The 17,297-nt window shown below is 49.0% G+C and overlaps 1 protein-coding gene across 1 annotated transcript; it reads left to right on the top strand.

The window, feature by feature from the left end:
• The first annotated feature begins 1,645 nt into the window (after positions 1–1,645).
• Positions 1,646–15,252, top strand: TOP1MT (DNA topoisomerase I mitochondrial). Its single transcript, XM_051610686.1, has 12 exons — positions 1,646–1,726; positions 3,710–3,832; positions 4,365–4,552; positions 5,277–5,421; positions 6,417–6,560; positions 8,195–8,380; positions 8,978–9,046; positions 11,062–11,176; positions 12,186–12,313; positions 12,775–12,869; positions 14,242–14,391; positions 15,150–15,252. Exons 1-12 carry the CDS (start codon positions 1,661–1,663, stop codon positions 15,250–15,252), a joined length of 1,512 nt encoding a protein of 503 aa, XP_051466646.1. The 5' UTR covers positions 1,646–1,660.
• Positions 15,253–17,297: the final 2,045 nt, after the last annotated feature.

Genomic DNA, 17,297 nt, shown 5'->3' with positions numbered 1-17,297 from the left:
CCTGGATGAAAACCTGTTTGTTGACAGGCAACAGCCCAGGTAGGAAGGGACCATGGCTGAGCCTGGTGCTTCCAGGTTGTGGTGGGGCTGCTATAAGGCTGTGACCCACCATGCCCTGCAGTTTAGGCGGGGCACAGGTACCCCAAAAAACCCAAGTGGCTGGTGCAGGTAGGATTGAACCATCCCCTGGAGCTTTGCTGGTGGCTTTTGCTTTAGCTTGCCCAGAAAAACTATTTTAAAGTATTGGTTTCCTAGGAAGAGCCAAGGTCTTTCTTGGATTAGGTAGACTTTGTTACTTAGTCTAAGCTCAGGAGAGGATGGTGGCTCAGTCACCTCCAAGAAATGACTCAAGATCCATTGGACAACCCTAAGAGGTTCTGGCATCTCTATCTGTTTCACAAGTCAGCTTTGAGTTTCCCATGATTGATTGCTCCACCTGTGTGGGAAAGTGGATGAGATGAAACCTCTCCAGGTAGGATCCTGACTATTCAGCATGGTCCTGGAAGTGATCATGGTCAGAAAGCAAAAACTTGTGTTGTTCTGTGGAGCCATTAGCTTGGGACCCATCATGACACGGTGGCTGCTGAAAGCCCTGTGGCTCAGAGCTACCAAGCTGGTGAGAGGTCTAGAGAACAAGACCTGTGAGGAGAGGTTGAGGGAACTGGGATTGTTTAGTTTGAAGAAGAGGAGGCTGAGGGGAGACTTCATTGCTCTCTGCAATTACCTGAAAGGAGGTTGTAGGGAGGTGGGATCGGCCTCTTCTCCCAAGTGAATATTGACAGGATGAGAGGAAATGGCCTGAAGCTGCTCCAGGGGAGGGTTAGACTGGATATTAGAAAGGATTTCTTTACCAAAAGAGTGGTTGGACAGTGGCACAGGCTGCCCAGGGAGGTGCTGGAGTCACCATCCCATGGAGTGTTTAAAAGAAATGTAGATATAGTGCTGAGGGACATGATTTAAGCACTGAATGGGTAAATCAGGTTATGGCAGGGGGATTTAGGTTATGATGGGACTTGGTGGTCTTCAAGGTCCCTTCCAACCAGGATGATTCGATGACTCTATTGTATGATTCAGTGACCTGGTTGTAGACCAGGGTTTCCACTGTCCTGAAGCGTGTGACTGCAGGTGGGCTGGGCCAGCATCCTGCTCTGCCAACTGCTCTGGTGTTTGATGTGCAGGCAAAGCTGTGCTGGTGCAGTGAGGGTGCTGAAGTCCTGCCAGCCTCTGTTCTCACACCTTGTCATCCCCAGGCAGACCCTGGGCTGCAGTGTGGGATGGAGAGGATGAACTTTTTAATGGAGTATTTCTTTCTTTATCATAGAAGGGTTTAGGTTGGAAGTTCATCCTCTCCATCCCACACTGCAGCTGGGAGGGTGGTGAGACCCTGGCACAGGTTGCCCAGAGAAGTTGGGGCTGCCCCATCCTGGAAGTGTTCAAGGCCAGGTTGGATGGGGCTTGGAGCAATCTGGTCTAGTGGGTTGTTGAAACTGAATGATCCCTGTTTTGGCACCATGCTGAGCACAGGGACTGGCCAAACAACTGCCTGGGCCTGTGGGGTTGGGGCTGTCTCCATAACCAGTGCTAAAGGTCCTCTCATCTCCTAGGCCAACCCCTGAAGCTCAGCTTGGCTACGGAGGAAATTGCCACCTTCTATGCCAAAATGCTTGATCATGAATACACAACCAAGGAGATCTTCCAGAACAACTTCTTCAATGACTGGAGGAAGGTACTTTCCCTGCAGGGGCTTCCTCACTGCCTGTCCTCCACATGAGAAAGTCAGCATTAGACCTGTCATCCCCAGGCAGACCTGAGGCTGCAGTGTGGGATGGAGAGAACAAACTTATTGTGTCTTTCTTTCTTTGTCATAGAATCATGGAAAGGTTTAGGTTGGAAGGAAACTCAGAGATCATTCAGTTTCAACCCCCTTGCCATGGGAAGAGGCATGACCCACTAGATCAGGTTGCTCCAATCTCCATCCAATCTGGCCTTGAACACTTCCAGGGATGGGGCAGCCCCAACTTCTCTGGGCAAACTGTGCCAGGGTCTCCCCACCCTCACAGCAAAGAATTTCTTCCTGATGTCTAATCTATAACTCATTTCCTTGCTTCTTGTGTTTGGGCTGGTGTTTGCTGCCTGCAGTCTCCTTCAGTGCCTCATGCTGCTCCTTCCAAGTTTGTGAGGACATCTGAGAAAGGAGGGAAGGGATGGTATCCAGAGGGACCTTGGCAGGCTTGAGAGGTGGGCCCATGGGGAACTCATGAAGTTCAACAAGACCAAGTGCAAGGTTCTGCACAAGACCTGGGTCAATCCCAGCCCAAATACAGGTTGAGTGGAGAAGGGATTGAGACCAGATCTGAGAAAAAGAACCTGAGGATGTGGGTTGATGAGAAGTTCAACATGATTTGGCACCATGCACTGGCGGCCCAGAAGCCAACCATGTCCTGGGCTGCATCAGCAGCAGCAGGGGCAGAGAAGGGACTTTCCCCCTCTACTCTGCTCACCTGAGAACGCCCTTGAAGTGCTGTGTACAGTTCTTTGGTCCTCAGTAGAAAAAGGACATGGAGCTACTAGAGCAAGTCCAGAAGAGACCACAGATTATGTGAGGGCTGGAGCAGCTCTGCCCTGGAGACAGACTACGAGAGTTGGGGTTCTTCTGTCTGGAGAAGGCTCCAAGGAGACCTTTGAGCATCTTCCAGTGCCTGAAGGGGCTCCAGGAAAGCTGGGGAGTGAGGTATTTTACAAGCTCATGTAGTATTAAGATGAGGAGGAAGGGTTTTAAGGTGAAAGAGGAGAGATGAGGATATTTAGGAAAAAATTGAGGGTGGTAAGACACTGGGACAGGTTGCTCAGAGAGGTTGTGGATGCCCCATCCCTGGAAGTGTTCATGGCCAGGTTGGATGGGACTTGGAGCAACCTGGTTTAGTGGAAGGTGTCCCTGCCCATGGCAGGGATGTTGGAACTAGATGATCTTTAAGGTCCCTTCCAACCCAAACTATTTTATGAAAGAAAGTACTGGGTGTTGCAGGTGGCTTTGGGGCATGTGTCCCCCCTTTTCATGGTCCCACAGCACCTTGGCCTAGTCCTCAAGTAGAAGAGAGCCTCTTGTTAGAGCAAGTTACGCACTCCAAATACCTGGGGTGCATTTTCTTCAGCCCCTACAAGCTGCTGCAGCCCAGCTCACAGACCTCTTGTTTCCACAGTAGAAATGAGAGCTTTCTCCATCCCAGAGCTGGTTGCGTTTTGCTTTGCTGTGGGTGCAAGCTCAGGTGTTCAGATGGAGTCTGGAATTCCTGCTGTGGCAGCTTGGTCTGTCCTTGGGTGAATGTGGCTGGGAGAGCTGGTGTGGCTGCTTCCTTCTGCTTTTTCTGCAGGGGATATTCTGGTGGGACACGAGAGGTAAATATTTCCCCATGAGGACAGTCCAACACTGGAATAATCTCCCAAGGGAAATGGCAGATTCCCCCACATTGGACAGTTTGAAGTCTCAGCTTGACAGGGTGCTGAGCCATCTCATATCAACTAGAGTAGTGCCTAGAGAGGTTGGACCAGATGATCCTTGAGGTCCCTTCTAACCTGGCATTCTAGGATTCTGTGAACTGGCATGTGGGTCTCCACTTCCTTTTCTGTGAAGAAGAGGTATTGCTGACAGCTCTGTCTGGAGACACCTTTGCCTCCTGGCTTTACCCAGCCCCTCTCGTCTCTTCCTCAGGAGATGACCTCAGAGGAGCAGAATATAATCAAGGAGCTGGAGAAGTGTGACTTTAGGGAGATCCACAAGTACTTTGTGGACAAAAATGAGGCACGGAAAGCACTCTCCAAAGAGGAGAAGCAGGTGAAAACTGTTTCCTATGACATCTGGGGCTGACTGACAGGTTTTGGGACTAGCTTGGGATATCTCAGCTTCTGCTTGTTTCTTTTATGTCCTGACCTGGAACTTCTTTAGCCTCTGGCCCTGGCCCATCTCTCCATGACAAACACACCATCCTCAACCCCTCCATTCATTTTACCTTCAGATGCTGGATGTTCCATGGCTCTGCAGGGTACCAGTCATCCTCAGGCCATGGTTTGAAGCCCTGCCCTGTCCAGGGCATGGTGGACCTTGCTAAGGGACAGGTGGCACATAAGCTCATTCCATCAGCTTATCATGCTGGGATGGCATCATTGTGAAGGTCTGCAGGGTGGGTGCAGGTAAATCACGTGTTGAGAATGGACTTAGACCTGTGCTCACATCTTCCTCCAGTCCTTTGGTCTCTGCCCTTCCTGCATTGTTTTCTCTTTGGAAAGGAGGGTGGTGATGGACAGACACAAGGAATGAGGCTTCAGCTCTGTCCTGTGACGTGGTGATGGGATGGTGCTTGTTTCAGAAACTGAAAGAGGAGGCAGATAAGATCCAGGAGGAGTATGGGTACTGCATCCTTGATGGGCACCGGGAGAAGATAGGCAACTTCAAAACTGAGCCACCAGGGCTTTTCCGTGGCCGTGGTGACCACCCGAAAATGGGCATGCTGAAGAAGAGGATTATGCCAGAAGATGTTGTCATCAACTGCAGCAAGTGAGTTGCTGTGGGAAGAGCTGAGCTCATGGGGCTGCTTTTGGGACTGGGGTGAACAACATGTCTCTGCCTGGAGCTGCCATGGGCTTTTGTTGTCTCCTGCAATCACTCCTTTGCACACCTCGAGGCCTGAACTCACTGCAGGCCTTCTGTCACCTCTAGATATTTGCTTTGTGGTTAGGTCTGATGGTTAGTTTCTCTGTGGATGTACAGTGGTCAGGAAGCTGGTCAGAAGTTCTCATCTTTCCCAGGTGTCCACACTGCTCACTTGACACCTACTGCAAACATTGCAGGGCTCCTATGGCCTCTTTTGGAGAAGAGACAGCTCTGTACTTCTCACGTGCTCCTCTTCTGAACACACCATTCCCTATTTTATGGGTCTCTCATGCTGGCTGGAAGCACCAGGATCCTCACAGGAGGGAGAAAAAGCAGTGATTGGGTTAAGAGTGTTTGCCTTCTAAATTATGTGTGTTGGATTGGTCTTTAACCACCCTTATGAAAACCTTGTGGCCTTGATCTAAAACACTCCTCACCAGCCCAGCAAGTTCTCCCGTTGTCTAAAGTATAAAGACCTGATCATGTTGTAGAACAATCTTGGGCAGGCTCTGTGCTTTCTAAGTAATGCTCCAATGTGTTGACCATCCTTGGCTCACTGAATAAGCAGTTGAGCTGATGACCTCTTCTCCTTCATGTTCTTAGAACTGTAACCCTGCTTTACCCACAGGGACTCCAAGATCCCTGAGCCACCAGAAGGACACAAGTGGAAGGAGGTGCGTTTTGACAACACGGTCACCTGGCTGGCCTCATGGACAGAAAACATCCAGAACTCCTTGAAGTACATCATGCTGAACCCCAGCTCCAAGTTGAAGGTTGGAATGATGTGGTTGTTCCTGTAGCAAATTTGGGGGGGCTAACTTCTTGACAGGTGGAAAGATCAGGGGGATGTAGACATGGCACATCAACAAAAATGTCCTTTTTTGTTCCCTCCCACTAAAAAAACAGAGTAAGCTGAATTAATTGGACTGTCATTGGGTGGCAAGGGGACAAGTTACAGAGATGATTGGGAAGCATTGAACCTATTCTAGAGAACAGATTGCAACTGGTAGAGACTGGTCCTTGTGTGTGTACAGGGAAGGCTGTTGGAAGCCAGGCAAGGGCTGAAAAGTTCCACAGGGATCAGAGTTGATGGGTTTGAATTAGTTTATGCCAGTCAGCAAGAGGGTAGGGGGAGGTGGGATCACCAGCTGTAGTGTGGAGGGAGTGAAGACTGTGGGGAGGGAATGGTGATTTGCCCCAAGAAGCTGCAGATGCTCCCTCCCTGGAGGTGTTGAAGGCCAGGTTGGATGGGGCTTGGAGTAACCTGTCCTAGTGGGAGGTGCCTCTGCCCGTGCAGGAGGTTAAAACTTGGTCAGCTTGAGGGTCCTTTCCAACTCAAACCATTCTGTGATTCTATGATTTAAAGGCATTTCCAGTCCTCAAAACAAACAAGGAACCTGTGTGCAAACTGGGCACAGCTGAGCATGTGCTTCGTCACTCCACAGTGGTGGTGTCCAAGCAAGAGGAGCCATGGCCATGCAGTGCTCAACAGCTTGGCTCCTCACTTGTTGTGTGCCTGTCGAGGACATTTCCAGACTGAGCAGCTCAGTCTTGGCAAGGTTCCCAGGCAGCACAGCCAGCAGAGGGCACAGAAACCCTACAGGAACTGTTTCTGCTCTGAATTTTCCACTTCACAGATTTTTTTTAAGGAAACCATCGGGTTTGAGCAGTATTTATCTGCTGGAGGTGTTTTCAGAACAGAGTTTGGCTAGTAGGGCTGAAAGAAAGATGGGGCACGGGGTGGAAATGTTTCTGCCTCTGTTTTCAGGGGGAGAAGGACTGGCAGAAGTATGAGGTAGCCCGGCGATTAAAGGATGTTGTCCATAGAATCCGTGCTCAGTACCAAGCCGACTGGAAGTCCAAGGAGATGCAGAAGCGGCAAAGAGCAGTGGCCCTCTACTTCATTGACAAGGTATCTGCACCCTCATCCTAGCCCCCAGGCCTCCCATCCCTGTTGAGGCTTGGATTTAACTTACTTGATCCATCCCATCCTGAAGGGTTTTCTTGTCTGCTGGTTGTACAAGCCAAGGTTGCTCCTCATGAGGATGAGTAGCTAGAAAGATAGGCCACCAAGATGATCAGAAGGCTGGAGCACCTCCACTAGGGAGACAGGCTGAGGAAGTCAGGGTTGCTCAGCCTAGAGAAGAGGACGTTCTGTGGTGACCTTATAGCAACTTTCCAATACCTGAAGGGGCCCTACAAGAAAGCTGGGGTAGGGCTTTTTACACAGGTGTGTAGTGAGAGGACAAGGGGCAATGGTCTGAAGCTTAAAGAGGGGAGAGTCAGGTTGGACATTAGGAACAAGTTCTTTCCTGTGAGGGTGGTGAGATGCTGGAACAGGTTTCCCAGGGAGATTGTGGATGCCGCTCCCTGGAGGTGTTGAAGGGCAGGTTGGATGGGGCTTAGAGCAACCTGATCTAGCAGGAGGTGTTTCTGCCCATGTAGGGGGGTCAGATCTAGATGATCTTTAAGGTCCCTTCCAACCCAAACCATTATATGATTCCATGAAAGCTAATGGAAAAGGACCTGAGGGTGTTGGGTGACAGCAGACAAATATGAGCCAGTGTATGCCCAGATGGCTAAGAAGGCCAACAGCATCCTGTCATGTATCAGCAGTAGCATGGCCAGAAGAACCAGGGCAGGGATTGTCCCTCTGTGCAATGGTGAGGATGCACCCAGTATCCTGGGGTCAATTTTGGGTCCAGCACAACAAGGACATTGAGGTGTGGGAGTGTATTCAAAGAAGGGCAACAGAGCTGGTGAAAGGTCTGGAGAACAAGTCTTATGAGAAGCAACTGAAGGAACTGGTGTTCTTTAGTCTGAAGAAGGCTGAAGGGAGACCTTCTTGCTCTCTACAACTCCCTGAATGAAAGGAGGTTGGAACAAGGTGGGTGTTGGTGTCTTCTCCCAGGTAACAAGCAATAGATGAGAGGAAAAGGTCTCAAGTTGTGCCAGGTGAGGTCTAGATTGGATGCTAGGAACAATTCCTTCTCCAAAATGGTTGTCAGGCCCTGGCACAGGCTGCCCAGGGCAGTGGGGGAGTCACCATCCCTGAAGGGATTTCAGACATCAATGTGATGCTCAGGGACATGGTTTAGTGGTGGAATTGTCACTGTGCCAGGTTAGGTTGGACTCGATGATCTGAAATGATTTTCCAACCTAGCCAACCAAAACAATTCTGATTATGATCTGGCAGATATCATGGAATATGGTGGCTCCTACTATCTGCTGATGCTGTTGTGAGGATGTGGTTGTGTGGCAGTGCAGACTCCTGGACTTTACCTGTCAGTGAGATGCCAAAGACCTCACTGGAGAGCTGGATATCTTTATTTGGGGGGATTATTTTAGGGTTTCTTAGATTGACAAAATATTCTCCTGCTGGAGGCAGTTATTTTTTTTATTTCCCCCAGGCCTCTAGCAACCATTCAGTGAATCACTGTCCAGAGAAAGCTCTCTTTTCACCTCTGGTGTCCACATCCACTTTTAAGAAGCTTGGAAAGGGGAACTGAGGTGGGCTGGGCTGGATGTCTGACTGTTTCCTTCCAGCTGGCCCTGCGAGCTGGCAACGAGAAGGAGGAAGGGGAGACTGCAGACACAGTTGGCTGCTGCTCCCTGCGTGTGGAGCACATCAAACTGCACCCCAATTTGGATGGGCTGAAGCACGTGGTGGAGTTTGACTTCCTTGGGAAAGACTCCATCCGTTACTACAACAAAGTGTCAGTGGAGAAGCCGGTGAGTGGAGAAAGAAGAAATGGAGGCAGAAATGTCTCCAGCAGTGGGGCCATGGGGGTTATCTGGGTGGCTTGGGTCATCAATCCCAAATCAGCATTTGAAATCCATTGCAAAGATGCCTCCTGTGCTTTGACAACACACGTGGGAGATGCATCAGTGCTGGGTGATAAGGACACACACATGCTGACCCTGGCCTGGAGAAGGGTGGCTTTCAAGGTTGTTGTAGCTCATGAACCATGAGAGTGAAGTCCTGCCACCTGGGGCATCCTCAGTTAATTGGTAGGCATTAGGACTTCTACTGTCTTCATTAGTATTTTATGTTTTGTTTTGCCCACGGGATAGATGATTTTAATGGTGTTTATGGGGAAATTGGAGTGCCAGAGGTAGTAGAGATGAGGGAAATCAGCCCTGTGGCACCAATGGCTTTGAGGTCCTGGTGACAGCTTTTGCAGTTGAGAAGGTTGGTGATGTGGTAAGATGTGTACAACATGAGTCTGAATCAGAGTTTATCTAGATGAGGAGACAGATGAAGATGGAGATGTCTGGGAGCAATTTGCTTCTTTTGCCTGACCAGGGCCATTACTTCCTCCTTCTTAGGTGTTCAAGAACCTGCAGCTGTTCATGAACAACAAGGACCCAGCAGATGACCTCTTTGACAGGCTCAATGTGAGTTGTCACTTCTAAGTTCTTGGAACAGTACTGTTGGCCCAGAAGGGAGCAGAAGCTAACCCATGACACCTCTGTGCAGCCTGCAGGCTCCCAGGCCGTGGTGCTGCCTCAGTGTCACCCCTTACTCTGGTTTTAACTGTTTCCTCTCTGGAGACACCACTGTAATTGTCTGAACACCCTGTTGGGATGCTGTGATGGTCTTCTTCCACCCTCTTTCTGTGCTGGTAGCATCTCTGCTGCTCTCAATGTAAGCTTGGCTGCCTGCCTGCACCCACAATTCACTTGTATCCCTGCTAAGGAGGTGGCTTTCTGCTCCTTCCCTCCTCTAACTCATCAGCTTGGGCTTTTTTTATCTTGGGAACACCTGCCCACACACATGTTGTTTGAGGTGTTGTGTCAAATGTCAACCGTTTGACACTTCAGCACCAGCTTGACAGAAGTGTGAGAGGATGCTGGAGATGTGCTGTAACCTTCCCTCCTTAGCTACCCTCCTGGAGAAACATCCTTCCTATTTCCATGATGAGGAAGAGAAGGGTGTTGCCACCCATGCTTCTCCTCTGCAAGTGTCCTTGACAAGGCCTGGATTAAATAACCCAGGAAGGTTAGAACTGGACCCCCTTGCTTTCTAGACTTCCTTCAGAGAGGAGCCAGGTGCAGCTGGGCCCAAAATCCTTCTCTCAGACCTGGTCTTTTCCCAGAGAGAGTAAATGTGTTACAGTCAGAGTAAAAGCTTGACCCTCCAATGCCCCTTGATCAGATCCAGGTGCAGCGACACACAAGGTCTGGTTATAACAACTAACACACTTATTACACTAGTAGGAGTTAATACTGAACAACCTAAATAAAACCACCCGCATGTATATATTAAGGAAGGAAAAGAGGATGGGAAGAAAAAGGTGAGAGGAAGGTGGAGGGGGGGAGATGGGAGAGAAAGAGAGGTAAAGAGAGAGAGCTGAGGAGGACAGGAAAATCACTGCTCCTGGATCCAGCGTCCTTGCTCCAGCCAACAGGGGAGGGTGGGTGTTGGTGGAACTCCCGAAGCCCACCAGCAGGGTTGTCCACTTGAGATTTACAGTTTTCAGTATTTAATGATCTGTTAATCACCTGATCAAAAATGACTTGGTTGAAACAGATGTTTCTAAAAATAGAATAAAAAACCCCAATGAGTCCTGGTCTGTAGGAGTGACACAAAACACTGTGACTTTGTCCTTCAACAGCAAAGTCACTGGTGGAACTGAAAGACCAGGGAGGAAAGAAGCTGTGACTGTCTCCAACATTCCCCCCTGTCCCACTCCACTATGGGAGTCTCTCCTGGAGCCACCTTCCCTGGGGGCACCTTGAAGAGTGGACAGGGAGAGCAGGGGGTGGTCCCCTCCACCCCTCGATCATTGTTGTTATCCCAATCATTGTTGTTATCTCATCTCTGCAGGCCCCAGGCCTGTGCAGCCATTCCTGCAGTCTCCATCCTCCCAGACAGGCCTTTTGGGATGCATATGAGCAGGGGCTACAATGGGGTTTCCATACCTTTTCCCAAAGTAGGTCCTGAGGGCTGGTCCCTCACAGTCCTCTAAAAGCCACTTGTCCATCTTGCTTCTGAAGAAGCTTCTCCTCTCTGGTTCTGTGGGACTTACCAGTGATAGGCTTTCATCGTACAAGTTAAGGCTTCCTTGAAACCCTGGGTAACTCTGAGAAGAGTCTTCTTTTTCCAGTCCAACTGCAGCCCAGTATGCTCTGTAGAACAGAGAAATTGGATGTGACACATGGATGTGGATGGGCAGAAACTGCTGATGTCTGGAGACATTTTTTGTGAGTTTGGGTGGAATTTGTGCCTGGTTTTGGTAGACAAGAACCTGACTCAACAAGCAGACCTGCAAGCTACAGGAGAGCTAATGCCTGCTTTGATTGCTTAGGCAGAAGATTATTGTCTGAAAAGGAAATGTTCTATTGTCTTGGATCCTCCTTGATCTCTTCCTTCCTTCCCCCTCTACTTTGTCCTATCTTCATTGTTGCAGACAAGCATCTTGAACAAACACCTCCAGAAGTTAATGGATGGTTTGACTGCCAAAGTGTTCAGGACCTATAATGCCTCCATCACCTTGCAGGAGCAGCTCAAGGCACTCACTAACTGTGAGTTACTAACAGTGTTCATGGTATCACTGGTTACGTGGTGGGGAAAATGGGCTCTGAGATGTTCATCTGTTGCCTCGGGGTCCCTAGAACTTCCTGTCCCTCTTTGGCAGGTCATGTACCATATTGTGGAGTGGTTTGTAACTTCCAGGGGCAAGTAGCAGGTTGGGAACCATCCCAAATAAGAAATTAGTTACCTGCTTGGCAATAACCTAACTGGTAGGCAAGATAGGAATGTTTTTTGGCTTTTTCCCTTCCCTTGCATTGTTGATTGGTTGCATAACTTTTCTACCTGTTTCTGCTCTGGTGAGATCCCACCTGGAGTACAGTGTCCAGTTCTGGAGTCTCCCCGACATAAGAAGGACTCCTTAAGTGTGTCCAGAGGAGGCCACAAAGATGATCAGAGGGCTGGAGCACGTCCCCTAGGAAGACAGGCTGAGGAAATCCGGGTTGTTCAGCCTAGAGAAGAGGAGGCTCCTTGGTGACCTTATAGCAACTTTCCAATACCTGAAGGGGCCCTACAAGAAAGCTGGGGTAGGGCTTTTTACACGGGTGTGTAGTGAGAGGACACGGGGCAATGATCTGAAGCTTAAAGAGGAGAGATTCAGGTTGGACATCAGGAACAAGTTCTTTCCTGTGAGGGTGGTGAGACCCTGGCCCAGGTTGCCCAGGGAAGCTGTGGCTGCCCCATCCCTGGAGATGTTGAAGGGCAGGTTGGATGGGGCTTGGAGCAGCCTGGGCTGGTGGGAGGTGTCCCTGCCCATGCAGGGGGTTGGACCTAGATGATCTTTAAGGTCCCTTCCAACTCAAACCATTCTATGATTTTTATGAACCTATGAGTGATGAGTCACAGGATCAAATTTTTGTGTCCTTCACAAATTTCCACAAGCAGTATTGCTCTTCCCTGTGAGAGGGTGGGACAGGTCAACAACTTCCTGCCTTTCTATTCTGTTCCCTGCCCTTCCCAGCTCCCAGGAAGGGAGATGGTGATGCTTCCATTTATTTCCAGCTGAAGGCAATGTTGCAGAAAAGCTCCTCGCCTACAACAGAGCCAACCGAGCCGTGGCCATCCTGTGCAACCATCAGAGGTCTACACCAAAAACTTTTGAGAAATCAATGCAAATCCTTCAAACTAAGGTGAGACAGACTCAGCTGAGAGCTCCCAAGCTTTATCTTAACTCCAATATTTTGGAGGGGGGCTGGGAAGAAGGAGGGGAATAACCTGATGCCTAAGGAGATCCCACTGGTCAAGCATGGCAGGGAGCTGAAACCCTGGATGAAGCACACTTGACACAGGGTTACTTGGGGTTTTTTTGTCACTTGGTGCCTTCAAACCAAGCTGAGTGCCCTTTGAGATGGCACAGTCTTGGGTACTCACAAGATGAACAGATAAGGGTTGCAAATGTTTCTGGCATCAGTATTGTGAGGAACTTCTGCAATCTGTTAAGAGATGCTGGAGCTCCAGCAGGTGCTACGGGGGCAAGTTGTTGGTGCTGGAGTAGGGCTGGTGAGAAATTGAGGAGCAGTGTGGCAAAGGGGAGGTAGATGAGACATCCAGGGAGGACAGGACCATGGTCTGACTTTCTTTACCTTCACAGATTGATGCCAAGAAGAAACAGGTGGAAGAAGCTCAGCAAGAGCTGAAAAAAGCTGAAGATGAGTTTGAAGAGACAAAAGATGCCAAAGCAGAAGTGTGAGTGACTCTTCCTTACAATCCTCTTTTGTAGAGGGGTCTCTGTGAAGACAGAAACCTTGGGGATGGGGATGGTGGGGTCCAGCATCCTACATGTGGCTCACTGGAAGTGAGATGCTCACATTGGGTACCAGGTGTTTCCTGTCCCATGGCAGTCTGGCAGATGGGTGGAAGCCTTGTGAAAGGTTCTTGCCAACAGTAGGATTGCAACGAGCTCCTTCAGGGGGGTTTCTTCATGATAGGGCACATCTTTTTGAATACTGTCTTCAGCCCAAGCTTCTGGCTTGGAATCATCTAACAGGTGCCATGGTGCAAAGGGTGCCTGGTTTGGGGTTGAAGCTGGGGATGCAGAGACTAGCCCTGGTGCATGGTTTTCTCCTGGGATGCTTGAGTGGTGTGTTGTGGCCTGTCTCATCAGTAGGCATTGAACGATGTCTGTCCAAACTGGTGCCCTCTCCCAGAGCCCAGATGGGACTTGCTGCCCAGAAACATGTAAAGGCTGGAGGAGAGATACAAGAGTTGTACTTCCTGTTTAATCTGAGTTTTTAGGAACATTGTTTAAGCACCAGACTTGGTACAAGTAGGTTAATGGTTAGACTAGATGATCATAAAGGTTTTTTCTAACCAAAACACTTCTATGATTCTTATTCTCTTCTCATGTTCCTGAGATGCAGAGGAAGCTGTCAGAGCTGGTGATTGTTTGTGGAGCCTAGATTTAAGGTGGTCTTTGGGTGCTGGTTTTTGTGCTTGCCCCACTTTGGTGGTAATAAATCTATTTTAAGAAGTGCTTTATGATGTCAGGGTCCTTGAGAAAAGGGCTAGTGCTGAAAGCCATGTTCTACTTGGCCTTCTGCAGTATTTCTAGGTTCAAACCTTATAGGACTTCATGTGGTTTTAGAGCCTACTTTGGGCTGAAGCTTGTTGGCTTCCCTTCCAATACCTGAAGAGGCCCTCCAAGAAAGCTGGGGTAGGGCTTTTTACATGGGGGTGTAGTGAGAGGACACGGGGCAATGGTCTGAAGCTTAAAGAGGGGAGATTCAGGTTGGACATGGGGAACAAGCTCTTTCCTGTGAGGGTGGTGAGATGCTGGAACAGGTTGTCCAGGGAGGTTGTGGGCTGTGGACGCCCCCTCCCTGGAGGTCTTTAAGGCCAGGTTGGATGAGCCTCTGAGCAACCTGATCTAGGAGGAGGTGTGCCTGCCTATGAAGAGGGGTTGGACCTAGATGATCTTTAAGGTCCCTTCCAACCCAAATGATTCTACAATTCTATAATCACACTCTCAGGCAGCAGCAGAACTGGACTGCTTTATATTTCACCTCTGCTGCTTCTTTTCCCCCTTATCATGCTGTGTGTATTGCTCTTCTGCTCTCAGCAATGTGGAGAAGAAAAAGAAGCTGTTGATGAGGTTGGAAGAGCAGTTGGCCAAGTTGAATGTCCAGGCCACAGATAAGGAGGAGAACAAACAGATTGCTCTGGGCACATCCAAGCTGAATTACCTGGACCCCAGGATCAGCATAGCTTGGTAAGTCTTGGACATGATACGGGCAAAAAATTTCCTGTAGGGATGTGCAGATTACCTAGGGGTTCACTGAGGTGGGAGAGAAACAGGTCTGAACCTTCAGGGGAAAGGAATAAACTTTGTTTCTGCCCAGAGAAACCTGCCCAGACCCCAAAAGTGTTGGAGGAGGATGGCAAAAGCCAAAGCTAAGGCTCCCATTGCTGCCAATAACTGCTTACAGGAGGCCCCTTCTGAGTTTAGGGCAAGAAGGGGTCACTTTGTGCCACTACTGATAAAGATGTGAAGGGGTAGTTTTGTAAGGAATTTGGGGCTGAGGGGTTTGCATGGGTAAAAGGTGCTGCACCCAGAGCAGAGAGAACTTTCTTGCTCTCTACAGCTACCTGAGAGAAGGTTGGCACAAGGTGGGTGTTGGCATCTTCTCCTAAGTAACAGGTGATAGGCCATGAGGAAATGGCTTCAGGTTGTGCCAGGAGAAGTTTAGATTGGATTTGAGGAAGAAGTGGTTCACCTAAAGGGTTTTCAGGCACTGGAACAGGTTGCCTCTAGGACAGTAGTTGAATCACCATCCTGGAAGTATTTTAAGTACTTGTAGATGTGGTGCTGAGGGACGTGGTTTGGTGATGGACTTGGCAGTGCTGGGTTAATGGTTGGACTTGATGGCCTTAAAGGACTTTTCCAACCAAAATGATTCTATGACCCCAGTGGTGGGAGCAGTGCAGCATGAGTAGCACATCCCTACTGTTGTCTTGTGGTCTGTTCAGGTGCAAGAAGTTCGGTGTGCCCATCGAGAAGATCTACAACAAGACCCAGAGGGAGAAGTTTGCCTGGGCCATCGACATGGCTGATGAGGACTTTGAATTCTGAGAGAGTCCATCTCACATTATCTCACACCTGTTTGGTGCTGTTGAATATTTTTTTTGAGTTGTTGCAGGGGTGGGGCTGGGAGTTACCTAATGGAGCAGTTTGAGAAGGGTATTTTGTGACTCCTTCTGTGTAGGAAAGAAAACACCCAGTTTCTAGTTGAAACTGCTGTTGCTGACTTGTGACACTGATCATGACTGCAGTGACTTTGATATGAACTTTTTAAATTCCTCTTCAGAGTTGCCAAATGCTTTGGATCTTTTCTTTCCTCTTCTGGAGTCTTGGGAGAAGATTAAATGAGAACCTTAATTGTGCTGATAAATGAGATTAGATCTAATGGTGTCTCCTTGGTGTAGTGGAGCTGGGCTGAACTTCTCAAACTCTCTGGATTGACTTGATGGGAAAACAAGGCCACGACAGCACTGAAACCTGCAGGTGCAGTAGAACATGTGGACTTGGGATCAGGGAGGCACTGGGAGGAAAGGAATAAACTCAGTTTTGCATATTGGGGGATCTTGTGCCCTTTTACTTCCAGGAAAGAAGAAAATGGTGCAATTACACAAACATAATCAACATGGAAAAATGTTGTGGGAGGGAGCTGAGTGTCGTGACAGGAGAAGATGCTGGATTAAACAGCAGGTTTCACAATGCAAGGGTGAGATTGACCTTGACATGAGCAAAGCGTATTTAAATCACACCCTTATGTGGTTAAACTTGGTCTGGGAGAGGACATCTTATCTGGGACTATGTTTTCTTGCCTCTTCTTGCTTCAGTTGGCTCAGTTCACTGTATCCATAACAGAAACTAAACTGTCCAGACTGGATTTAGCCCTGGGAAAGGATGATGCTGGCTGTGGGGCTGGACCAGACTCCAGTGGGGTCTGAATGTGCTGAGGGAGACCAGTCTTGCCTGAGCTGTTCCTCTGTGGGATGGCAACTTTGTCACCCACCAGGCTGCATTCTCCCCAGTCTGCTTCTGTTGGGCATGAAGCAGGCAGAGACTGGTAGCATGAACTGTTGGTGTTTGCTGCCTAATTGGCTGCTTTTCAGGAAAAAACCAAAAATCTTCTCAGCATGTACCTGACAACAGCTTTCCTACATGCCAGTGAACCTCAGGTGTGAGACAAGCTGGTGCACTGGCAGCAAAGCCCTCTGGCATCTCAGGGCTGATGTTCAGGTTGCTCTAGTCTAGAGCTCTTTGTGCTTCCCATGTGTTCATTTGCAGCCATTCGAGTGTTTAAATTCTTGTTATTTTGTTTAGAAGTCAGGTGCCTGAAATGCATTTCATTAAAAGTAGAAGTGATGATTTTTTTTCCAGAGTATTGGTGGCTGGAGGCTTTTTCCATTCAGGATGTAGTTCTGCTGGGAGCTGATGGGCAGAGCTCAGTCTATAATGGGGTCTCTCTGTGCTCAGTTGTCTGCAGGGGATTGGGTTTGCTAGGAAACCCTTTGCCTTCAAGCAAAGAGCCTGCCTGCAGATCTCAGAACCCATTTGTGCTTGGCTCCTCAGGGCCTGTGTGCAAAACTGAGCCACCAAAATGGAATTGCTGCATGGCAGGAAAGTCATGACAAATGGAAGAGGAGGATGCACGAGTGTAGCCAGTGCTGGTTTATCTCACATCCACACTGGGGTGTGCTCCACCACTGGCCTCAAATCAGAGAATCACAGAATGGTTTGGGTTGGAATGGGCCTTAAAGATAGTTTAGTTCCAACCCCCCTGTTGTGGGCAGGGACACCTCCCACTAGACCAGGTGGCTCACAGCCCCCTACAAGCTGGTCTTGAACACTTCCAGGGAGGGAACACTAACATCTTCCCTGGGCAACCTGGGCCAGTGTCTCACTATCCACACAATCAAGAATTTATTTCTAAAATTGTATCTAAATCTCTCATTTTTCAGCTTAAAACTATTCATCCTATCACTCTGTGCCCTTGTACAAAGTCCCCCCTCCATCTCTTCTGTAGCTCCTTCAGGTACTGGAAGGTGCTCCAAGATATTCCTGGAGCCTTCTCTTCAGGCTGGACAACCCCAACTCTCTCAGCCTGTGTT

This window comes from Apus apus, chromosome 2 (assembly GCF_020740795.1).
Source record: "Apus apus isolate bApuApu2 chromosome 2, bApuApu2.pri.cur, whole genome shotgun sequence".
Classification (NCBI taxonomy): Eukaryota; Metazoa; Chordata; class Aves; order Apodiformes; family Apodidae; genus Apus; species Apus apus.
Note: the sequence above shows the minus strand (reverse complement) of the source record. Positions and strands in the feature narration are given on the sequence as shown.